The sequence below is a fragment of the Orbicella faveolata genome, unplaced genomic scaffold, assembly GCF_042242905.1.
Source record: "Orbicella faveolata isolate gen_17 unplaced genomic scaffold, um_ofav_v1 contig_12, whole genome shotgun sequence".
Lineage (NCBI taxonomy): Eukaryota > Metazoa > Cnidaria > Anthozoa > Scleractinia > Merulinidae > Orbicella > Orbicella faveolata.
The window spans coordinates 26,166,347-26,191,683 of NW_028301539.1; the positions used below are offsets into that span (position 1 = coordinate 26,166,347).

General features: G+C 39.5%; 1 protein-coding gene across 1 annotated transcript; it reads left to right on the top strand.

Moving 5' to 3' along the window:
• The first annotated feature begins 1,344 nt into the window (after positions 1-1,344).
• Positions 1,345-25,099, top strand: LOC110061585 (uncharacterized). Its single transcript, XM_089283019.1, has 15 exons — positions 1,345-2,198; positions 4,401-4,485; positions 5,461-5,572; positions 7,409-7,530; positions 7,959-8,162; positions 8,363-11,104; positions 12,850-13,190; positions 14,382-14,658; positions 15,478-15,808; positions 16,531-16,724; positions 17,701-18,030; positions 19,027-19,936; positions 21,191-21,379; positions 22,052-22,227; positions 23,281-25,099. Exons 6-15 carry the CDS (start codon positions 10,665-10,667, stop codon positions 23,630-23,632), a joined length of 3,540 nt encoding a protein of 1,179 aa, XP_089139145.1. The 5' UTR covers positions 1,345-2,198; positions 4,401-4,485; positions 5,461-5,572; positions 7,409-7,530; positions 7,959-8,162; positions 8,363-10,664; the 3' UTR covers positions 23,633-25,099.
• Positions 25,100-25,337: the final 238 nt, after the last annotated feature.

Consider the following 25,337-nt stretch of genomic DNA (forward strand, 5'->3'; position numbering starts at 1 on the left):
TTACCGAGGCACGATCGGCAAGCCGAGGTACCAGTAACGTATCGGTAACCTATCGCATTAAGCATCGGAAAAATGTCAGTAAGGTATTGGTAAGCACCGAAAAATTTCCGCTCATAAGCTTCCTCCCTGAAGGTTAGTTCTCCCTCTCGCCCAGAATATTAGAACCCAAAATCTCTTCCAACATTCAACCCCCTTAAAAATACACTCGACCCTCCGGTTGCGACCACCTCTCTCCGCAGCGTCCAATTTTCCAGAATACCAAAAGTTTTCAAGTCAAGTTACTATATTTGGAACCTTTTGTAAGCGACCACGTCTGGTTAGTGACCGCGACCACTTTCAGAGCTAAAAGTTTGAAATTTTCTTGTTTTCAACCTCTCGTAAGCGACCACTTGACAGATAACAGAGGGGAAATTGTGAACTCATTGTTGGGTAGTACAGGAGACGGAAATTTCTGAATGGGAAGGTCCGGATTTTTTTTCTCGAAATTAACTTTTCACATAAATAAAACGTTTAAAAACACGGCGTAAGTGGCTGCAGTTACCATATGCATATGCATATGAACAATTAATAGTTCTATTAATTAGTATTAATCTTTGAGCTCCTTTTCGAAAACCACATGTACGTGAAAAAGTTTCCTCAATAAAGATTATTATTATTATTACATGCTAATGAGGCAAAATGTTGACCCAAGATGGTCTAAACTCTCGTAAGTGACCTGGATTGACATTTTGGGTGGTCGCTTACGAGAGGTTCGACTGTAAGTCCATGGGTATGGATTTAACTCTCAAAAAACAAGTTGAATGCGTTATATTTTTTCGATCGGCAAAACATCAATAGGATGTCGGTGAGAGATTTATAGTTAAAGCCCAGCCCAAACGTACCCTAGCTCCGAGACAGAGATTCCCTTCTCCTTCTGCTCTGTCAGCAGGGACTCACTTTAAACTGCAGATTCATACAGTCTCAGGAGACACGACCAAACTAGGGAATTTCCATTCGGACTCGTCCTTTTGTGTAAACGGCAAAATCGAACCGGCACTAAAACGTTCCAAATTCGTGACGAATTCGGAACAATTTCCTCTAGGGTAAAACTAGTCTAATTGTCCTTTGTTACGATTGTCTTATCATTTACATTTTGCAGCTATGAAACGTTCTTTGTTTAAAATTTGGAGAAAAAAATGGTCGAGCAAAACAAAATTCATCGGATGGGCTATTTAGCTGTGCATAATAGACTACAAGGATTGAGGCACGACACGAATTAGCGTTGGCCAGCTGGAACAGCACGAGGTAATCAAAACTTCCGTGGAAACACGAGGCACGACTGAATAACATAACGAGGATAATCAAATGCACACAGTAAACGATACCCTGGGTGCCAGAGGGTTTTTAGCGGAGCTCCGGCGGCCCGAAGGGCCGCCAAGCGGAGCCCCATACCCATATAGGGAAGCAAAGGAAACCCATGAATTGATTTTCTCATGGTTATCACGACTAGCGGTATTGCTCGTGGGCGCGTACGCACGACGGCGACGACGACGGAGTCGCGCAAGATGGCGGCCATACTCCAGCTAATAGGTTGACAGAGACATGCACCCTCGGTTTGTAGCGGGAGAATGCCATTTTTCTTGGCGGGATTTTGAAAGAGAAACGATAGCGGAGGTTGATCTAATGTTTTTAAGACAGGGTTGCACTGAAGCAAAAAACAGAAAGCAAGGATTAACAGGCAAAGAAGTAGCGAAGAAGATCGCGAAAAAGACTGACCGGGCCAGCGCTGGGGAAGGAGGCGAAACAGTACTGAACAACGCCGTGAATTATAGCTCGTCAAGGGCTAGAGAAAGGAGGTGAAATAATACCGAACAATGCCGTGAACCAAAGCTAACGAGGGCTATAGAAAGGAGGCGAAAGTACCCGACAAATCAGAAGACTGCAGAACTCCTCATGGCCAAGTTCAAAATTCGCGCGAACGTGATGCTCTGCAGCCGTGCAAGAAAATTCAAAAGTCACATGATTTGGTCAGGTGATGAACAAGAGAAATCAAACGTACCCGAGAGTTTTAGAGAAATTACAAAACAGTAAACGTAGCGGAAAGAAGTGGTTGATTCGTTGATCTATCGAAAATATAACTTCAGTTCAGTCTTCACAACTTTTGCTGCAAGTGTCTGCCTGGAAGATTTACACTGGCCGAACTGAATTGCCAACTTGCGGTAAGTGACTTTTGTTGTTGCGTTTGCTCTGAAAATTATTAAGTTGCCTCGGCGATATAAGCTTAGCTAAGCTTATTTTCAATTGGAATCCATTGAAAGTCTTCCTTATTTGAAGCCATGCTGTAAGAGATTTTAAAAATTGCATCGTTTTAATTTCGCTCGTCTCTAAACAATAACACGTGGGTCGCTTTGGAGGTTGCTGTAAGTTGTAAGCAAATAAAGTTTTCTGTCGATTTTCGTCGTCAACTTAAGCTTATAACCTCACGTCTAAAAATAAGCTTAACCAAAACCGTACTTGTAAACACGGCCGGGCGAGTTTTGAAGTTTACTCTGAGTTAGTTAGCACTGCCGCTTCGTAGACTGCTAAAATTTCTTCTTCTGTTTTGAAAACCAAGAAAGGTCTACAAACCATTTTAAGACGAAGCGAACAGGATTTGCTAAATTTACTTTTGTTCCTATGTGAATATTTGCATATTGTGATTACAAAGTATGGAGATTTCCTTGTTTTGTTAGTTCAATTTATTCGGTTTGGCGAAATGCTTTTGTGAATTCCGAGGTTGATTTGGTTGAAGACTGGTAAAGCTACTGCCAATAAAATGACTGCAAAGCTAAATTAAACCGTCGGCAAAAATACAGACTCTCAGTAATATTCAATCAAATTTAAGCGTGAATAATTTTTAAACTTTAACACTGCAAGCTTAAACGAATTTTCTTTATCCTCTCTTTTATTCGGTCACCTTTCATTGAGAAGGGATTGCTGTTGATACTCGAGCTCAGATGTAGTGATATGCATCTTGTGTTTATAATGTAGATTTCCTCGTTTTATTTTGTTGTCTGTCCAATTAGTTCGGTTTGGTGAAATGCTTATACAGTGTATAGTCCAAAATGTCGAGTAGACGATTATGCATGGCAATCCTGTCGGCAAATTAAGCTCTGCTTTGATTTTGATTGGCTATTTCATTTTATTTATGCCATTGCTTTTGGTTGGGGGTACATGGACCCTATTGTCTTAATAAGAGGTTATTCCCCAATGCGGTATTTACACTTAATATGGAAATGTTCCTAAAAAGTGAGATTGTACTAATTAACTCGGTAAATTGAACAGTGTAATAGAAGTTCTTGCCCTGACCATTTCTCAGTAATAAGAATAACTTTTACATACATATATATACACAATTTAGTTGGAGAGAGCGCTCTCCTATCTCCACTCTCTCTCTCTCTCTCTCTCTCTGCTCTCTTCTTCACACTAATTTTTTATTAACTAACTTGTTAAATGAATATCATTGACTGTTTTCTTTGTTGTGCATGCATACTTTTTTGCTCGTTGAAGAAAGTTTCAGTTTCTTCCTGGCTGTACAGTGTCCTTTGTCCTGTCCAGTACCAATTCGTTTGTGATATAACTTTGTGAATTCTCTATTCTCCTTAAATTTTATCTCATCAGGTTGATAGAATGCACTCTCAGAGTGTTCCATCATTGTCTTCAGTCCCTACAATTTTCCGGGAAAAAGCAATAGTTTTCTTAATTTCCTTTTACTTTGTGTTAGGACTTTTTAGCATGCCTGTAATTGGCCCATGGGCATTACCGGAGAATAATTTTCAAGTAAAGAATTACATTTGTTTTAGTGTTGAGTGTTTTAAATTGTTATGAATTAGGCATTTATTTTTATTTTTATTTTTAAAATTTTTTATTTTAGTCGCATGCAATGTTTTATGATTTTACCGAGGTATACCATGTAAATGTAAATAATGCACTGGAATTGGCCAATCAGAGTGTGCATTATATCGGCTTTAAACACAAACCATGTATAATAAATGACTTGTATGTAAATGATATTTTTATTACAGAGAACTGGACAGGGCAAGAACTTCTCGTTCTTTTATGAATTTATATATTAATTCCTCTCAGTGCTGTCAAAGATGTCTCAGGAACCTTCATTTCTGATAATCTATTATTTTCCACCATACCTACAGCACAGAAGCTCACCAAATCCTAACTGATAACTAACATGTGTGTATCTCTAGCCTTTGCTGTCTGCTACATGTATATTCTGTTATCCTGCCTTAACTGTTAGAAACAATTTTGACAGAGCTGTTTCAACAGTTTCACTTAAATTGATTTCCAGTAACAGTGCTACATGTAGCAGTGTTATTGAGTATGAACTTTATGGAGGATTTTAAATTTTTATTTTTTTATGATTACAGACGACAACAAAATATAGATGTGTATACATAACCTGATGTTGGTGTTGGTTACAAACCGTAGTTCATAATAGTCATCCTATTACAGGTAAGGGGGAAAAGTTCAGAAAGTTTAGAACATTTCTTCTCCCAGTACACCTTCTGTCTATAGGTGCAATAATTGAGAGGTTATATATATATACGAGGAGTATTGTAAAGTTACTGTATAAACTTAGTATGAAAATCTGACATTTGAATGCCTCCTTTGCTAAAATTAGTCACGATTTAATTGTTATCTCTCCCTGTGAATTCATAGAGATTCCAGAGGCAAATTATCACGTAATGTGGAAGTCCTGTCTTCAAGTGAGGGAAAATGACACAAAAGAGTTACAATGAAAGTAAAAAGAATAGATCGTTTTCACGTGACGTCATCGCTTTCTAAAATCCAAAACTAAAGAACCACCAAAGTTTTTATCCTCGTTAGGCATAAGAGGCGGTATATTTATATCTGTTCACAATTTTACAGTTCAATAACGTGCTTTGTTTGGAATCCAGAGCATTTTGAATGTCAGGGTTGTGGAGGTGCGTGACATAAGGCTAAGATCGAGTTTGTCAAAAAATATAAACTTATCTCATGATTTTGAGCTTTTTTAGAAATTCGAGCATTACGAAAAGTACTTATGTAAATGCTTCTTTGATCAGTACTGATAATCAGTCGCCTAGATAGCCAAAGAAAGTTCCAGATGTTTACTCTATTTTCCAGCTGCCATATTGGTGTACCACGGAGGTACACCAACATGGCATTTTCATACTGGGCTCTGTAAATATCTGCGAAACATTTCGACGAATATCTGAAGTTTCGGGGAACATACAGCCCTAAAACTTGGAGAAGTGTCTTATTTAGTTACCTTCTATAACATCATAATTTCATAGCTTTTTCCAAAGGATGGTTTTCGATTTATTTTTTTTATTGCATGACAGTGAAAATGATCTATTGTGAATGTTTATATGGTGTACATTATACATCATGTAAAGGTATTTGGTGAGTGCCAAAGGCATAACATTTCATGTATTGCTTTTTCAGGACAAATTATATAACAGTGATGTTTTAAAAGGTGTGATCAGAAAAATAATGAGTACATTGTCCAGGCATCACCAGTTTATGGACGGCATATGTAGACAGTAAGAGATTAACTGTAAGCACCACGTAAGTTAGTTTTATGCTTATGACTTCTTGTTCTTGGATTTTGTGTCATTTCATCACAAGAATAGGTAATGAAAGATGCAATAGTTGTTGCAATATATTTTTGAAGGAAAACTTATAAGTCTGCCTATGCTGGATAACAGCCATGTGTAAACTGAATGTGAAGCAAACACTCTGTTAAAGATGGGGCAACCCTAAAACCCAGAAACCGGAATCCGGAATCTGGAACCAAAAACCGGAATCCAGAAACCAGAAACCGGAAACCGGAATCTGCAAATCAAAGAAAATAAGTTCTTCAAATACACAAAATTGTTTTGCTTAGCTTTTCGACAGTAAAAAATAAGCTGCCAAGTAAAAAGGACCTCAAACTTAACCTTTTTTGAAACAAAAATCCCCCGTCTGTTGAAATCGTGCAACCGTTATTTCTAGTGAGGGCTATGATTATGAGAATCTCAGTAAAGTGCGTCTTAATTTTATTCCAAGCACCTCGAGAGCGTCTAAAATAAGCTTGCTGGTAATTGCTATTTTGTTCAATAAGTAATCTTCAATTTACCGGAAGTATAAATTTATCCTTTATGTCTAGTAGATACTGAACAAGATAGAAAATTTCATAGAGAACAGGATATCCGTCAGTGGCAGCCCCCTGTACATTGAAGGTCAGGCCCCCCACTTTCGAAGTCCAAAGGCTAACCTGTCTGGTCTAAATATGAAATTTGATTTTTCCAACAGATACAAGACCAATAATTATTCCAGATTAACACAATTTTCACACTGATACTGTGACAAATCAGCCTTTCATATTCGTGGCAGCCATCATATTAAAACAATTTGTAGAAATGTTGCGCACTTACTTCCATCTGCTTCTCACTTGCCAACAGATCAGACCACATGTTGTTAAAAGATGCTAAAAGACTGCCAGAAACTCACTGCAATAGCCTATAATAGCTTGTTGTTAATGTGCTGCTCACCAGTCTTCTCAGAGCAATTTGATCTAGACAAGAACCGGACTCTCACCAGGGCCAGCTTGAACAAAAGATGGGTAACTTAGCCTATGAGCAGGCTCTCGTGTTTGGGCTGGGGGCGTGAGTGGCAAAGCCACATGAAGGCTCTTGGTGACGTGCCAATGCAGAAAAACACTAGACACCTATTTGGCCTGCTCAGACACTAGAGACAGATACTAGAGCCTGCTCGCAGGCTATGAGTAACTCTATCCACCCAAAAAATCAGTAACCCTGACTGGATAGTGATGTACCCAATGGATAACTTTATGCAAGTTTTGAACAACTGGGCCAGATATATAGCTAAGGGTTGTTCAGAACTAGTCAATCATTTTTTAGCAATTACAGTCTGTGGCTGAAGTAAAGCCAAGAAAATAACTAACAAGAAAATAATTTTTGCTCATATTTATTAATTAGACATTGCTGAAGTAAATTATTTCTATCATCATTCATAATATCTGGATTCCAGATTCTGGTTTTTGGTTCCGGATTCCAGATTCTGGATTCCAGATTCTGGATTCCAGATTCTGGATTCTGGATTTCGGTTTCCAAATTCAGTGTTTTAGGGTTGCCCCAGATGATGTATGTGCATATGTTAATCTTGAATAATCTGAAATTTCAGAGAGTTTTAAAATGTCATATCATATCTGTGATGGTTCTGAGGTGGAGGGCTGTTACATGTAGATGTAAGTGTCTCATGCACGATTTTTCACTTGTTATGATTCAGGTGAAAATAGTTTCTGTATCTGTTGATGTGCAACAACCTACACCAATATTTCAGCCTAATAATGTACAGTGTATATTAATTAACCAAATTATGCTGTTTTTAGTTGACCAGTGCTACTGCATAGTAATGTGATGTTGAAGTGCACAAATTTACAAACATGCCCAGTGTCAACTTGTCAAATATATGAACTGGCCAGACAGTGTAGATTACAAAATTCTCTGAAAGGTAAGATGTTTCTTAAACATTATTTTGTAATTGTTTTCCTCAAGAAAAGATTCATACCCCACATGAAGGTTTTTTCTCTGTTAGAGCTCTTGATTCCTGATACTTTAATTTGGAATTTCTAAAGACTGGCCATGAATGGGTGTTGGGTGTGAATATCTTCTGGAACTGCACATCCATTCATTGAGTAAGCAAGAACATCAGTATTTATCCTGACAAACTCTGATTTTCTTCTGGAAGCTGAACTCATATACAGTTGTACAGTTATATGTACATGTACAAACAAACAGCCTGGATGACCCTGTGATTGGGACTGTGCACATTGTTGTAACTTGCAGTGTTCCAGTTTCTTGTTTGAAGCAAATTGCATTTGCTCTCGAAAGCAAGTTGCGAAGTTCATAACAGTTATGTAAGTTTGCTTTGTATCTCAGGGCAGAGCCTGCCACTGTGAAAGTTGGAGTACCAACCCCTAGCATTTGATTCACTACTAACACTCAGTAAACAAGTCACAATGAAGTAGACTGTATATCAAAGAGAGGAATTACATGCCTGTTCCTGTCAGTCAATATATGAACAGTTTACAGATGGGCAGCCTGTATTAAAACATCAAAGATTTTCAAAGCAAGCATGGCCTGGTGAGATATTTCTGACAGATATATTAATTTGTGAAAAGTTCTATAAACAAATGCATCTGGGAACAAATTAATTTATCATGGATGCAGCTTCTGAGAGATCCCCAATATTAATGGAACATACACTGCTCATACATGTAAAAGAGTTCAGTAATTCATTACTTATGATTGTAATGCTTTGTTTGGTTTCTCTGTATTTACAGACAACTTGATGGGATTATAAATTCTGCACCAAGTTCATTGAATAAACTGACTTGGAGGTTCAGTTCTGCAACCCATCCTTTGTGTAGTAATATCATAGCTGCCACATTGTGACAGATACACTGCATTACATTATTAAGAAACACATATTGACTAATTATTTTTAAGTGGCTGTTAAATTAATCAGTTTTTCTTAGAGATAATTTACTCATGGTTTATTTAAATAATTGGCTTTTTGGCTTTAAAATGATATTTATTGAGCTTTTAAATCAATTTTGTGATAATCTGCATTGGACATGGCATAAATTGATATTTTGCCAACACGAAATGGAGAACTGGGTCTTAAGCAAAGTTGCAGGATTAGCATTTTTGTAGAAAGAAAGGGTTGAGAAATTTGTGACATTCTACAGACAACCTTGCCATTCACAATGTCCAATAAGGTTAATTTGTTCCATTCTGTTGTAGAAATAGTGTTCTCTAATTTATAAATTACTTCAATCTGTTATTTAAATGATTGCCTTATAACCCCATGTCTGGCTTTGGTGCATGTAGGATATTGATGTATTTTTTATCCATTTTGCTGTAAATTATCGTAAGTGATGTGTCAATCAAAACATATCTTGGATATGCTGGGCTCTTCTGACAAATGTACCTATGCCTGATATCCTTGGAGTGCATTTGGTTGTGTAGTGCAGACAAAATACATGTACATAATATAATTTCCTCTTAGCTTACTGATAATTCTTGGTATAATTTAATCATAGCAAAATTAATTAATGGAACCCAATAACAGCTCTTGTAGTCCACAATGCCAGTCGAGAAAAAGAACAAATCACATTGAAATTGAGTAATAAAATTACTATTAGAAGCCTATGCAAGTATTCATGATCAGCAAAAAAAAAAATATCATAATTACCATTTATGCGAGGGTGATTTTGCTCATTGCAAACCCTTCCAGCAGGAGCAGACTCCATACAATAGTGAAGATGGCTAAATGCATCTTTGGGGACAAGTTAGAAAACAAAACTTTCCAACTTTTCACATATGTATACTGTTTTGGTATTTTTGTGAGATTACATTTGGTAGAGATTCAGGGACTGAGTATATTGTAACCACTGTATTTCAATCAGTCCCCACAACAAAAAAATGTGTAAACTTCTTTTGTGTGGGAGTCCCCATGTTAACTAAGGAAGAATATAATGATTAATAACAATGCCTTGTCTTTCTGAATAAGGTAGGAAAGAACAAGAAATGCCACCAAAAAGCACAGAAGACAGTTGTGTTATGTGATCAAGATTTTTGGTGGCTTTCCAGAAATCCTTGAAATCGTGGCTCTATATTTCATAATCACACCATCTTTCACCTCGATCTGCTGATGTAATACTAGTTCCGGCTGAAACTGTTAAATCATTCGCAATTTACCTCATACATGTTGGATTATTTTCATTAGTAGCAACATTCCGAAAAATAACTGAGGAGCTCCGCTTTTAGGCTGGCCTAAATCTATATATTATTTTCGTAGCGAAGCCGCGATCAATGCAGGATCTCGATCGCGGCTTCGCCGCTTACAATCGCAGCTACGCTACGAAAAAAAAAAACAACTCTGGCAGCCAGGGTAAGTAAACGGTAGCTGCGTTGGAAATGAGCAGGACAGCATTAGCAAACAGCATAATTAATTGCCAAAGTTATTTTTGGTCGTAACCCATCCTGATATGTTCCCACCTGTTCAAAGCGCGATTCGAGAATTAAATCAGAAGGCTGACAAAGAAAACTCCTTGACGGTCTGTGACGAGTCAGTCAACATTCCTATTGGTTAAGCCTAGTTCACACCAGCGACATAGCGACATAAACATAACGACACGAGAAGGACGTTATGTCCTCATGTTTGCAGAGAACATCCTGTCGTTATATGTCGTTATGTCGTTATGTCATTATGTTGGCATGTCCAGTTATGTCATGTCGTTAGCGCGAACTATAGGCCTTAACTGGCCTTAACTCTTATGTTATAGCACCGATATCACTGAGTCGCGGTCAACAATCATAAAATCATTTTGAGTGACGACTAGACCATGCGTATAATTCCCACCAGGAATGCGAAACAAGAGCAGCTATTAAATCAAAATCATTGAACTAAATGCATTGATTGATGGTGTGGCCTATCATAGGATTCCTGTGTTAAATGATGCAAATTTTCAACGTATATTAATTACTATACCCCCTAGGTCGACCCTAAGGTAACATCTCGCTTCAGACGGAACGGCTCAAAACGACGAAACGAGAGAAGAGAAGCGAAAAAAATAAAAAATGTCAGAAGAAAACACAGCACAGCGGAAGCCAAGAGGGCGCGATTCAAGTTCAAATCCCTTTAGGTTCAAGAAAGACCAGAAAGAAACAGGCGAATTACAGTCTTTAACACCGCGAGTCGATATCAAACCCGAGACAAAGCCAGGTAGTCCGACTTTTGTTTATTCTCGAGAAACGAGCGACATCACAACCCCTGTATCGGCTCATACTCTGAGGCTCTTAGAAGCTGTCCGCGAGGACAAGTTGGAATTCGTCGAAGAAGAACTCGGCCACTTGAACAAGCAAGAGATCGATAAGACCGACAGACATGGCTTCGCGCTTATTCATGTCGCAGCTCGTTACAACTTACACAGAATCGTGAACGCTTTGTTAAAACATAGAGCAGATGTTAACATTGGCACAAGTGAATACCGGTGGACACCCCTTCATTTAGCTGCCAGGTGAGTTGGAACTTGTAAGGTCTATGTGTTCTACATTGCTTTTTTCTCAGTTATTTCTCAGTGTAACGACAATGGTCAAAATCGCGTCCCGAGAATTCAGTTTCTTTTTGGTTTCGGTCACGATATGCCCCAACTAAACAAATTGTTATGAATGCTTTAGAAGATTTTCTTAATTTATCTATAAGCAATGACTGCTCGGTAGATCACCTTCTAAAAATTTTCGACAGTTTGGGCTGCATGCTTCGTGCTTCAAAACGGGTGGCCGGTACAGGTGCAACCATATTGAAAAATAAGCTATATATATTATTTTGATTACAAGTCAAGTCTAACAGAATTACATTACAGGGGTCAGTAATTTTCCAGTTCAACGTACATCACAGCTAAATAGCTCTGATTAATCTTCCATTTTTGAATGAATATCTTAAATGTCTACAAGGTTGGAGTAGCATGTTTCTTTTAATATCATCAGTAGGAAAAAAAAAACGAGATTTAAAAGGTCAGAAATGCTTTTTTTAGAAATTAAACAGACCGAAAATTTGCATGATATTTGCGTCGATTTTACAGACCTTCCCAGCATCCAGCTGAGATCGGCGCTACTGATTGTGAAGACCTCTGAGCTGTTCGCTATTTAAGCCTTTTCTAAGTTTTGTTTGTATTAATTTTCTGTTTCTTAGAGGTTTCACATGGCAACTTTAAACGATGTCATCGAAAACAATCTGAATAGGCCAATTTCGATAGTATTAAAATTCTTAATGTTATCAATATGGTGCCGAGGCTTATAGGATTGAACAACAGCAATTGTTTGGTTATGCCTCAATCTCAATGTGCCTTCGAAAGTTATGTTGGTCGCATGATATTCTGTGATCTTGGAGGTTTCTAGCATATTGTTTCTTTCATTTTCTTTTATTCTGTTGTTTTCTTAGTTACATGGCGCATTTTTTTCTTCCGTCCTATGTGGTTCAGACAACATATAGCGCCGCTCCGTTCTTTCTCTACTGTATGTCCGCCCTAGGCTCGATTTCCGCCGCTTTCTCGAGTCCGGTCTACGTTCCTCCCGTTCCCGAATTCTCTTCCTCCTCCCCCCCCCCCCCCCCCTCCCCTTTATACGCCTGCTACGCAGGCCGGGGGGATGAGCGCGGGCTCCTTTCCCGAACAGCGGCTGGTGATCGAGCCTATGTCCGCCCTAACCCGGAGGTAACGTGAAAAAGAGGCCAAAGGGCCACCAAAATGGCAGGAAAAAACGCCAAGAAGAATTACTTTTCACAAATGATGTGCAGCTGCAGTTTGTAGGTATAGCGGTCGATCAGACAACAGACAAGATGCAATATTTCATATATTCACAAGGATATCCGTCGCAGGATGGAATGGGCGATCAAAATAAAACGCGAGGATGCCCAACTACCTATTGAAAATGACATTGTACTCCTCCAATGGTTATCTCACACGTGGCTACGCGTTTCGTGCGACTACCCAGTAAACCGACTTAAATGACTGCGAAACAGACAAGCAGATGACTCGAACAATTGTTATGCTCCTTTTTAGAGGGTGGCAATCATGGTATCTTGAATCTTCCTTCAACAAGAGACTGTAAATACGCCTAACTTATTTTTGGAATTGTTTCATAGTATTTCAGTATTGTTCCAAGGACATCCCAAACATTCGCCATTATCCTTTTGATAAATAATGTTTTTGTATGTGTGTTTCTTTGTTTGTTTGTTCATTTAACATGTGATCCCTTCCTTTAGGTTCAATGGTCTCTCCACCGTTGACGCTCTTTTACAAGGGGGTGCCGACCCTTCAATCAAAGGCAAAAAGGGAAGCACTCCATTGCACTTTGCAGCGCGCAGAGGAAACGAAGAGATCGTTAAAGTCCTTTTAGAGCACCCGAAAGTCAAAGTTGATGCAAAAGATAGCTCTGGAAAAACTGCGTTGCACCTGGCCTGTAGTGAAGGACATTGCAGAGTCTGCAAGCTTCTACTGAACAAAGGAGCAGACATCAAGGCAGTTACGGCAGACAACACGACTCCTCTACACAACGCCATTCTGAATGGGCATTCACAGGTGGCAACAATGATACTTAACCGAGGTTAGAAAGTAGATATGACTGTAGAAGTGATAAAATTAGTCATGTGACAACTGTAATTAGGCAATTGCCTAAACTATTCAACAGCGTTTTCCAGCACGCCAGTGATATACATAGTTACAATACCAGATATGCAGCTGCACAAAATTTGCACAAACTACGTACTGCACGCATAAGGACAAAAATAGGAAAACAGAAGAATTCTTTTCAGGCAATACATCTTTGGAAAGAACTTCGAACCCGTTTCAAAGAACTTGGTGAATTTGCTTGATCAAAAACAATAAAACATTGACTATTTTTGTTTTGTTTTGTTTTTTTAATTTGTTTATTTATTTAATGCACAACAAGGTAACTGTTGTTATTGTTGTTGTTATGATCAGTGAGTTATTCCATCAGTAATCCGGATTTTATCTTTACACCTACCTACCTTACCTATGTAGAAAAGTAAGGTTAGCGGCTGCCTATTTATCATTCTTCGGTTTTTCGTATTTAACCTACTGTCATCTGTGATGGAAAAAAAAAAGGTTCGCTGAAAACATAATTGTAAAAAAATAGTGTGACGTTTCATTCTCTTAGGTCCCTTAGTGTTAGTCTGTTCCAGGTGTTGAACTGACAAAAATGAGGAGGGATAGGGGACGAGAAGCGAAAGAGTCCGTTCTCTCGCTTTCCCTTGCCCACCTCTCCACCCTCCTCCACCTCCTACCCCGACGCCTTTTATTTTCTCTCTCACTATTTTCCCCAACTAGCAATCTTAGTGTTATCTTCTTGAGAGAAAACCAGGAGTATGCATCAATATACTACCTAACTCAGGCGATCTTCGGGCGATGTTACGATGTTTTCGGTCTGATCTTTGGCCATCATCGAAAGGCTTCAGGTGACTCTCGGCCATATTTGAAATACCTTGGATGATCGTCAGCGTCTTCGAATTTCTCCCCACTGACTTCAGAATCTTCGTATTAACTTGCACTTTGCACTCGTTTTCCACTTTTTTGCACTTCTTTTGCAGGAAGGCCGGACCCCTTTAATGGCTCAGTGATTCTCTCATATATTATTATTACACTTAGCTTGAAACAATAACATTATCTTCTGAAGCACAACAGCCTGATATCATCCATTGGCAGCTCTCGACAGTTTTGCAGTTTTACTTTAGTGAAAGTCCTGAAATATATTTTTTCTCTTTCCCATCTTTCCCAGCCGCTGACAGAGATGTTGATACGACTGAAAAGCAACTGGTGGGGAACAAGGACTTACAGGACAACACTGTTTTGCACATGGCTGCTTTGAATAACGATGTCAAGACCGCTGAACTGTGTCTTGACCATGGCGCAGACGTCAACACTAGGAAATCTAAGGAAACCACGCCACTACACATGGCGGCTGCTAAAGGGAATCTTGAGATGGCGGAGTTGCTAATATCAAGAGGAGCTGGTGTTAACATGAAAGATGGAGACTCCAAAACACCGCTTCACAGGTTTGTATACCGATATATGTATATAAATTACGAGCGGATAATCTGAAGACTCCATTTGCTACTAAAGCGCTCAATGGAAAAACCAGAACTGCGAATAGATTGATATCTGGTATCGGACTAGTTCAACACATGTATTTGCAACTCCGAGTTTCATGCTTCTCTCGGAGCAATCATCAGGCAACTGCCAAAAAAAAATGGTCACAATCCGAAATGCGTATATTTTAGGCTGTAACCTTTATTTTTGGCAATTGACTAATGATTACTTCGCGAGAAGCATGAAACTCGGAGTAGCAAATGAATGTGTTTGAACTGGACCGTCTCCAGATATCAATCTGTATTCATACTATATGACTGGATGAAAACCGTGTCAATACTTTGCACCTGGAGTCAAACTAGAGCATTTCCTGATCATTTCTAACATTCTGTGCTAATAATATCTCCCATTGAACATGACTGGATAACCCGGAAAGGCCAAAATTGAGCGTCTCGAATTACTGTCGACCTCTCTAATGCATGTGGAGTCAAGCTAGTCTAGCTTCCTGATCACTTCCAACATTCTGTGCCAATAATTAATACTTCAATGGAGCATGACTGGCTGACCTGGAAAAACCCAAAAGTAAGCGTCTCGAATTACTTCCAATCTCTTTAATGCATCTGGCGGCAAACTGGGGCTTTCATGATGTTTTCTAACATTGGCATATGCAGAATGTAGTCTCCGATAAAAAAATCTCATTCAGAAAGAAAAGTAATATTCTTAGTTGTTTCAAGCCCCCATGTCGTCGTATGTAACATTTTTGAAACATTATTGTTGGTTTCCAGGGCTTCTCAGTTTAACCAAACAAAACTCATTTCGCTTCTCGTTGAAAAGGCAGCCAAAGTGAACATACATGATGGTGAGGGCCAATCGCCATTCCTGAACGCCGTAGCTGCAGGGCATATTGACTCCGCCAGGGTGCTAATTAAAGCTGGTGCTGACGTGAATGCAACCGATTTGCTCATGAAAACTTGTGTTCATATCGCGGTGGAAAATGAGCAGTTAAAGATCCTAGCAATGATTCTGGAGAGTCGTCACGGTACAAGAAATCTGTACAAAGCGGATCTGTGGGACAGGGTTCCTTTGCACTACGCTGCCAAGTCAAAAGATATCAAGGTAAAACGTTTGCTAAAAAGAAGTACTGCAAATGTGACCACAAGCGAAATATACTACGCTGGTTGCCCCATTTTCAGTATCGACAATATTAAAAGAAGATCACTGAAGGAACTTTAATTTGGTGTCATGTTTTTCTTTTTTATTCCCTTTCAATTTCACCTATCCTGCAATCTCAGTTGAGAGAAAAGAGAGGGAGATAATTAAAACAACATAAAAAAATTTTTGAAACAAAGTTTCTTTTAAGATGCTTCTTAGAATTTTAATTCTTCTCCATCTATCACTATTTTGTGCAGCATGTTGTGTCTCCCCCCGTGTGAGGTTTACTTCACTAAGCTCAGCCATTAAAGTTCGGCGGCAGGTAGTTTATGGCCGACCAGGTTTCCTTTGGCCAGTTTGTGTCCATCGCAAGGCAACCTTAGGCTGTTAGAAATGTGAGCCTGATCCCTTCTAAGTATATAGCCCAGCCATCGGATTTTTCTATGTTTTATTTCCATGACGACCCCTGACAACCAGTATTTCTGTAACTGATGCCCCTATTCGAGTTTTTTTTTACCCCAAGATGAAGCAGTTTTTTCGGAGAGACGTATTCAAGAGTTTCTCATTCCAGACTTTATGGCACACCAGCAGTCAGACTTTATGACGACTGTTTTTCTTTGTAATTAATTTTGATGCTAAACGTACTGTTGAAGTCACCATTTGAAAATAATCTCTTTGTTTGGTAGATTTTAGAGCTGGTCTTATCCAAGCAAAAATATTTGTCATATCGAGATGAGAATCAAAAGACACCTCTTCATCTCGCAGCAGAATCTTCCTCGTCCAAACACGTGGAACTATTGGCCAGGGGAATGCCTGGTGTTAATGAACGAGATGAACTTGGACGAACACCTTTGCTCAATGCGGCTAGAAAAGGACAAAGGTAATACCAAATAACTTAGACGGAACTTGGCTAGTTTGCCGACTTCCTAATGCATTTGGTGAGAAAAAATGTAACTATTTTGGCGGTAATTGAAATTCTCAAGCTAACTGTCAAAAAGGAATGTCAAAATTATATGAAATATACTTTCTGCCTATTGCAATACATCTGTTTCATAATGGAACACCCCCCTTCCACCTCCACTTGTAAAACAGGGGGTTAATTTCTGTAATCTGAGGCTTCTTCGATAAAATGAATTATTGTATGGCAAGCTAGTCTTGAGGTAAATCCGAGTGTCCTGATTGGTTCTTTCTTGGTCGGGATTTCGCCATACGGACCGTTTCTATGGAAACGGTCATAAGCTGTGTATTTTTTGTTTTCGAAAGCCGGCAAATTCAAAAGAAGCATGGCTCGAGTGCCATATAATATACTAATTACTAACCTACAACCATGGACAAATTGTGTTGGAAAATGCCAAAAACACAAACTCATAACCGCAATAGCTACAGAATAAGTGCCAGCACCCCCATTCCCCCTTTCAATGTTGGAAAATAGTAAAATGAAAACTTGTGTTAGATGGAAGTGTTTTGTCAACATCGCACAGGGGAGGGGAGGGGCAAAATGCGTATAAAATGAATTTTTCCACTCCCACGACCTCACGACAATATTCCCCAGTACCGCGGCCCTCGCGCTCGGTTAGTAAGAGGTTGTATTTCAAACTGATTACAAATGGTTTTTGCGCAAACTGAGATTGTAAAAATGTGTTGTTTTCTCAAATGGGTTCTCTCCACATAAAGTATTAAAACATTTCTTAACAGTCAACCCTGGCAAGTATTCTGTACTTAAAGCGCAACCAAATCGGTTAAATCTTATAATTGTCAAAAAGTGCTTGCAAAAACTGGAAATGTAAACAACCCACAAATGAAAAGTTTCCAGCCACTTCAAATTTTGCGGACTGTTTCTTTTTGGCTTTTCGCAGAAAAACTTGTGAGACACTTCTTAAATTGGGAGCGGAAGTTGACAGCAGGGATAATAACTCCCGAACAGCTCTAATGTGGTCTGTAAAGAGAAACCACCTGCAATGTGCCCAGATTCTACTGGATTTCAAAGCCACCATTGACCTTCAAGACACAAATGGTGACTCTGCATTACACATGGCGTGTGGACTGAGTCACGCAACGATAATGCGTCTACTTTTGGACCGCGGGGCAAGTTTGACGCTTCGCAATAAACGAAAGTATAGTTGTTTGGAAATAGCAGCAAAAGCGGGATCCTCTGATGCTGCCATGGCAATTGCGAAACACAAAAGGTTAGTCGCTGTTGGAAATAATATGTAAACAATATCTCAGATGCAGTGTCCTTCATTCGGCGCGAAAATAAGTTATCTGTTCCGAGAACGGTTTTCCGAGAGAAATGATCGAGGAAAACTGTGGGCTTCGCCGAACAGATAATGTCCAAGAACAAATATCATCCGAGCTTATTTTTAAAATCGAATGGAGAATAGTGTAAGAAGGATAATTGGCGCCTTTTTCCGGGGTACATTTACATAAAGCAGGCAACCAGAACAGGATGACGTCACAAAACACGATAAGTTGGCAGCCCTAGTTAATTTATTACAGAATAAATTACGTCGAAGCGAAGACAAACAAAAACGACAATGATTGTTTGAGACACGTTGGATATCACTCGGATATTAGCCAGTTTTAGCTGAGTCATATTCAGTCACGTGACGGGTTTAGAAATATTTGATCGACTATAGATAGAAGTAACATCAAAGGTGGATATAGTTCTTCCTTTGCAACTGAAAGAGGTCCTTCAAATGTCTTGTCAATCGATCGACAATTGAATAACCACGAAATTAAATTACTAGTGAAGAAGCGTTTTCAACTGAGTTTCGTAAAACCAAAACTAAAGCAATGACTCTGGCTAATCGCAAAGGACACAGTCAATCTAGTGATCCCGTCAAAACGCGAGCCAAATACATATAGCTAACGTAAAGCGAGGAAAAAGGTGTGCGAGTCAGTCACAATTGGTTTTGGTTTTACTTCTGGATGACAAAGTAGCGCAATTTTTTTTTCAAGGCAATCGTGTTGGGCGTAGTTTTTCAATACCAATTATTTTCGATAGTCGATTGAATTTATTATTCAATTATTCAGATGTGTCTGTTTAGTGGCCACGAAATGTTAGTTTGTGATGAATGTAAGACATTTTTAATGCGATAATTTAGAACTATCTGACACGATCAAACGTGAGAGAGTAGTAGTTTCAGCGTTTTGTCAAACCTGCTTCTTTCTTTCCTTTCAAGATGGGTGGAACTCGAAAACTACCAGACAAAAACTGGGCAGACTTCAATCTCACTCCTGATTGAAAATTTTCCCGAAGCGGCTGAAGTTGTCCTCAACCAATGCATGCATCACTCTCCACACCTCAACACTACCGACCCAGAATATACAGTCACGTACGACTTTAAGTATTTGGATCCTGGTCCAGAGGTAAAGGACTGCAGCAGAAGGTTTTCTGCAGTTAAAACGATGATCAAGCATCAACGCGAGCGGCTCCTTCTTCATCCTCTCACACTGAAATACCACGAAAGAAAATGGATCACGTTAGGAAGGTTCGGATTTATCTTCGACTTTGTCACCTATTTCATCTTGCTGGTACTTCTCAGCATATTTGTAGTCGAGCAAAGGGGAGGCGTGGATTTCAGACCTCCGAATGGCGCTGACATGCCACCAAATATGACCACATCTGGAGAAGCCTACAATCCAAAGCCTTCTGATATTTACAAGAAGGATTCTGCCTTTTCGAAATCAGTGCCATACATTGTCTTGCTTTTCGCCATATTGCACATATGCAAAGAATTTTTTCAGATATACATCCAGCGTTGGAAGTATTTTAAGGAATTTTCCAATTACCTCGACTGGATCTTATATATCAGTACTACCATCTTCATGGCGCCCTATGTTACCTCTCTTGATGCCCTCGATGAAAGGTTCTCAGGCATGAAGGACCCGCGTGATATTTGGATTCTTGGGGCTGTGGCAATTTTTGTGTGCCATATCAACATGATGCTGTTCCTTAGAAGATATCGACTGTTTGGCACTTATATCTCAATGTATCTTGAAGTGACCAAGACTGTGTTTCAAGTAATGGCGGTATTTGTTTACCTCATCGTGGCATTTGCACTGGTCTTTTTCATCCTCTTTAAGGAACAGGTAAGTGGTATCATATAAGCGATAAGGTGTGATCTCCTGTAAGAGCGGCTGGGGATTGGTATAATTGGTGCGATGATGGTCAATGCGTTGGAGCCAAATCGAGTAAGTTCTAGAGTCTAGTGCTGTTGCGCTCCGTTTGACTTTGGCCAACTAGCCGCGTTTAGTGTATCTATCTAGCAACCCAACAGCATCAATGGGCACTGACAAACTGTAAACAAAACCGGACAAACGTACTTAGCTAACGTGCGATAGACTAGCTTACCTCCAGGGGACGTAGCAAATGCACCTTGTTTCTTGTTCCCATTGCAAAACCAAAGTACTAAATGTCACGTTTTGAAATTACATAATTGAATTATATGCATATTTGCGTTGCTTTGAGGTGCGTTGCTTTCTCTTGCTCTTCGAATTTGTTTTAGCAAATACAAAAAACGCTTTTTTGACAATAAGCTACATGTAGATGCACAAACCAATATTAATGATGATTTTGGCCCACTGGTTCGCTTTCGCTATCCACCGTTCATTTGCAGAGAGAAAGAGCGAAATCTGGAATTTCCCTTCTTCCAAAATGTAATATAAACCCAACCGTGTAACATTTAGAAACTAAAGGTAAAAATTCAAATGAAAATAATAAAAAAAAAAAAAAATGAACATTATCAGTTCGCGAAATGTTACCTGAATAGTAGCAAGTTATGGGGCGCAAGCTGTTTTTTTGACTAAGTGCTAGTCATTCTCTATGGGTTGATTGTGTGTGACAATTCGCAGTCCCTCTTGCCACTCTGTACCTCGTGTCACGATATATTTGTAGGTTGGTTTTCTGGAAAGTTTACCAGTACCCAGTGGAATGCTTAGATGGGCACGCAGAGACACCAGTGGGAGTAGCTAGAAAACAACAGAAATGAAATTTCAACTGAAAACGATGAGAAAGACCACGTATTCATCGACATCTAATTGCCCCACAATCCAGGGAACTACAGTGGAACCTCGTGAATGCGGTCACCAACGGGCCAAAAAAAATCTGGCTGTGTTAACGGGGTGGCCGTATTAAAGGGGATCTTTAAATAACAAAATGACTGACTGAGCTTTTTTTCCTGCCGGAATAAAGTGGCCTTAATAACAAGGTGACCGTATCAACGGGGTGGTCCTAAAGCGGGGTTCCACTGTATCTACTATGCGTTTATTATTCCAATAAAAGAACGACGCTGCGTAGTAATTATTGGCCTCGGTATGTTTTAACCATCCTGTATTTTATTCCAGGCTGGATTCCACACCGTGGCTCTGTCCACACTTCGTGTGTTGGTTATGATGATTGGAGAGCTCGACTTCGGAGCAACCTTCGTGGATACATCTTCACACCAAAATCCGGCAAATCCATTCCCATCCGTAGCATACATTTTTCTCTTCTTGTGCTTGTTTTTGTTGAGCGTTGGACTGATGAATCTCTTGGTAAGAAAACATCCTGTACATATTATGATCCATTACGAAATCAAGCCAAATGTGCCAATTTGGGCAACTGCCACCGAAGGTGCACTTTACTAATAAAATGAATGTTTGAAACAATATGTAAATTGTTATTATCTGAAATTCTACGCTTTTAGTCTTAAAGATTTTATTAGTTTTGGGAGGAATATGACGTCATAAAATTAGCCCCAAATTTTGTTTTGGCAACGTGGGATAACAAATAACACTGAGCTTCTGAAATACCTTGCCACGAGGATCTTAAAACTAGTTTATTCTCTTCTAATACGTCCATTCGGTCAGGACATATAACATTTTGAAATTTGAGTTTCATTTTGTTATTAAAAGTATAACAAAATTTGAATGTTTGAAAAAATAATTGAAAAGTTGTAAGTTAACCAACTCTTTTCACTAGTATTAGCTAAAAATATACAAAGAGGCTAGAGGTTAATTAATTATGCACTTTAACTATCCCAACTTAATTTTTCCCATGTCCTCCTTCCGGTCAGGCTATACTTCGTGGCATTCGTGTTACTCGTGTTGCACTCACTCTCAGCCAATTACAACTGGGTATTATTTCAAATAAGTTATCATGTGTAGTACGTCTGGTCAGGAGTTCTTTTCCGGACGTCGGTCAACTGAGTTATCATTTCTGTACAGGTTGGTCTGGCCGTTGGAGATACCGAGAAAATGAAAAAGCTAGCTACAATCAAGAGACTTGCTCTGCAGATTAAGTATCATATTGAAATAGAAGAGTCGTATCCTGGTTTCATCACCCAAGCTGTTTACGAAGAGGTTTATGATGACAAGCCTAATAACCACTCCATACTTCTTAGGTAGGTGTCCACTATGAATACAGGCATGCACAGTGACTCGACATCTTGAATAGTTGACGTTCAGAACAAAGGCATTAGGAAACGTCCAGTACCTGGTATGATGCCTTACAACACGATTATTTGCAAGCTATTAAAAAAAACCATGACTATGATCGATGTCATGATGAAGGCACCCCTGTGTTCTCGTAATGTCTTTTTGCTTGTTTGTTTCTTTGTTTTGCTTTGTTTTGTTTTGTTTTTGTTTTTTTCTTTTTTCATTTTTCTTTCTTTGACGTTTTGCGCTCGTTTTCGTTTTGTTTCTGTGTATTTTGTAAGTCTTCCTCAGTGTCTATTTTGTTCGTTTTCTTTTGTAAATCAAACGTCATTATGACTTTCAACGGCTGTGATGTTCTTTCCCCACGAACTGCCAGAAAAGGAATAGCTAGTACTGGCCCAGAGGCAGTTTGGCGTGCGAGAAGAAGTAAACGCTTTAAAAACTTTCGGACGCCTTCAAGTCCGACCAGGCGTAGTTGAAAACTGTTGTTGCTATAGTTTTTCCTGCTTTCCCCTCGTCCCGCTCAGACTAATTGCCCTTGGGCCTCCAAACTGATGGGTCTTCCTTCAAGGTCATTTCTATCACGCAACGCCTTTTTACTATCATTTGCTAGTTTAGGATCAGCTACACTGATAATATTGCAGAAGACAACGAGAAGAAGAAAACAAAACTGAACCTTTATTAACAGCTTTAAACTCTGCACCTGGCTAAAACAATTAGTAACAATAGTCTGTTCTATAGTAATTCCTGAAATCTGGTTGGTTCGCTTATCGGTTACTATATATATATTCAAACTGATGGAGTGCCTTTGCCAAAGTTCAGTATCATGGTAACAGTTGTTCTTCGAAATTGCATGTTATTGTTTGTTGTTACTTGGACTAAGGAGACTATAGCTCCCTCGTTGCATGTTAGCCATAGTCCCCCCTTGATAAATTCGGTCTCTCAGCCTATTCCAGAATTTCTTATGGTGCTGCCAACTTCCCAACCAGAATATCAATCCTTTTTGCTTTGCCTCACAGAGTGATGGAATGGCTACAAGCACGATATGCTGAAGGCCCTCTAGAACCATTGGCTGAAGAAAGCAAATCGGCTGAATTCATTGAGCTACGAGAGGAGATGATGAAGAACAAGAAAAGGAGCAAAGCAGTTGTGACTATGTTGGAGGCACAGAACAAGTTACTCAGAAGCCTAGCACTATCAATTAACCCTAATTTTCAGCTGCCAGAAGGTATCGAGAGAGCTAGCTGGACTGCAGATTGTACAGATGATATAGATGGAATGCATCGATCGTCCCTTGAGGTTGTGGAGGAGCTGAACGAAGAGCCCACAGATGAGAATGCTTCAGATGCTCTTTTTGAGGATGACTCGTAGAAGCAGCATTCATGCGAGCGACGGAGCAGTCTCGCTGCAGCACTTCTTATACGTAGTCAAATTACTCGTCAGCTGACACCCCTTGAGCCAGAAATAGTGTTTAATTGGGAGAGACGTTCCGAGGGGGACTCCCAAAACAAAAAGGACGGGGCTGCTTGTCGGAAATTCTGAAAACACCCCGAGAGAAGTACCAAGATCTTGCTTTGTGGGTGTGGTTTGAGATTTGTTTTACATCCAAGAGGTACTAATTCTAAAACAACACGTTTTTACTTCTGCTCAATACCCTAAAAGGCACCACAAAAGCTCCCGTTGTGGATCTTTTGTGGCTGAACACCTTAAGAGGTACCAAAATCACCTTTTATTACTCCTGAAAGGTACGACGATCACCCCCGACCTTTTTATATAGGAATAAATCTCCCCACCCCCCCCCCCCCCCAACTCCGGGAGAAGCGTCCGCTCAAGGAATCTTAAAAGTAAAGTAGTGTTAGAATGTAATGCATTAGTATGTGTGTGGAGAAAAAGGTTGAAGTTTCAGCATTATTGAGTAAATCCTTTTCAAAATTGGAAAAGGTCTTAGAGAAGGAGTGGCATCCACCCACGTCTCGTAAAAAAAGGACTATTACAATAGATTATTAGGTTTATCATGATAGTGCTAAGCATGTAATACGGTAAAATTAGCAGCGATGATGACCTGGAGACAGACAACGGCCTCTGTAGCCCGTGCTATTTTTAAAAAGTTGCACGTAAGCAATAACTGAAGTCGCATTTTGATTTCTTGCATTGTAGGAAGAAACATGACGTACTAATTCAAATTATCTTAAATGAAGACATCGAACGGTATTTGTAAATGACCAAGGTTAAGTGCGAGATCAGTTTCAAACAGAACTTGGAATTTTTCTGTCATGTATCATGGAAGTGGTCGCGCGATACACTATTCTTTCTGTTGCGCAACAACTAAGGTCGAACTGAATTTCCCTGACCAGAATAAGCATATATGGTATTATAGGTTGTTGTTGTTGAATGTTCAAATGTTGTTGTTTATAGTGGCCAATGCGCTTAGCTACACCTAGCTAGTTCACAGGCATGCCACTTTAAATGAAAAAAACAAATATATCAACTAAACGTAATACGCTTAAAAATCCCAAACGGCGGGAGGCAGACCAATTGGCTATTTACAAGCATGACCGAGGAGTTGAACTAGGGTCTACCGAGAAACAACCCAACTAAGTAGTCAGAGCGGGACTTGAACCCGCGACCTTCGGATTTCAAGTCCGGCGCCCTAACCACTCGGCCACGCTGCCTCCACCTTATAACAGTTAAATAACAGGTTAATAACAGTCGGAATGAGTATAGTTGGAAGATTATGATTCTTACGCGCTTAGGTTATGAAATTTGCTCGTAAACATCTTAGTGAATACAAACCAGTAGTTCTCGCCTAGAAAACAATAAATGCCCTATCTAAAAGCAGTTCTTTCTAGTTCTTTTTTCTTTTAATGAGGTGCTGGGTGGTGGCAAAGTAGACCTGGTCGAGGATACATCGAGATTACTTCATGGAGAATGCGAGAGTAGTTGAGTAATATCGAAAAAAAAAACCAGCTGGTGACCCCGGCGAATGGCTGAGTTTTCTGATATACCCCAACGAGTAAACAAATTATACGTAACACTCCCTCATCACCAGACCGCTCTCGGCTCGTCCCGCTTGCCC

What these genes read in the sequence shown, in the direction of transcription:
- LOC110061585 (XM_089283019.1), top strand. Translation starts at nt 10,665, where the DNA reads ATGTCAGAAGAAAACACAGCACAGCGGAAGCCAAGAGGGCGCGATTCA. An exon ending in CCAAGTCAAAAGATATCAAG is followed by an intron (nt 15,809 to 16,530) that starts GTAAAACGTTTG and finishes TTTGTTTGGTAG; the next exon opens with ATTTTAGAGCTGGTCTTATC. An exon ending in TCATCCTCTTTAAGGAACAG is followed by an intron (nt 19,937 to 21,190) that starts GTAAGTGGTATC and finishes ATTTTATTCCAG; the next exon opens with GCTGGATTCCACACCGTGGC.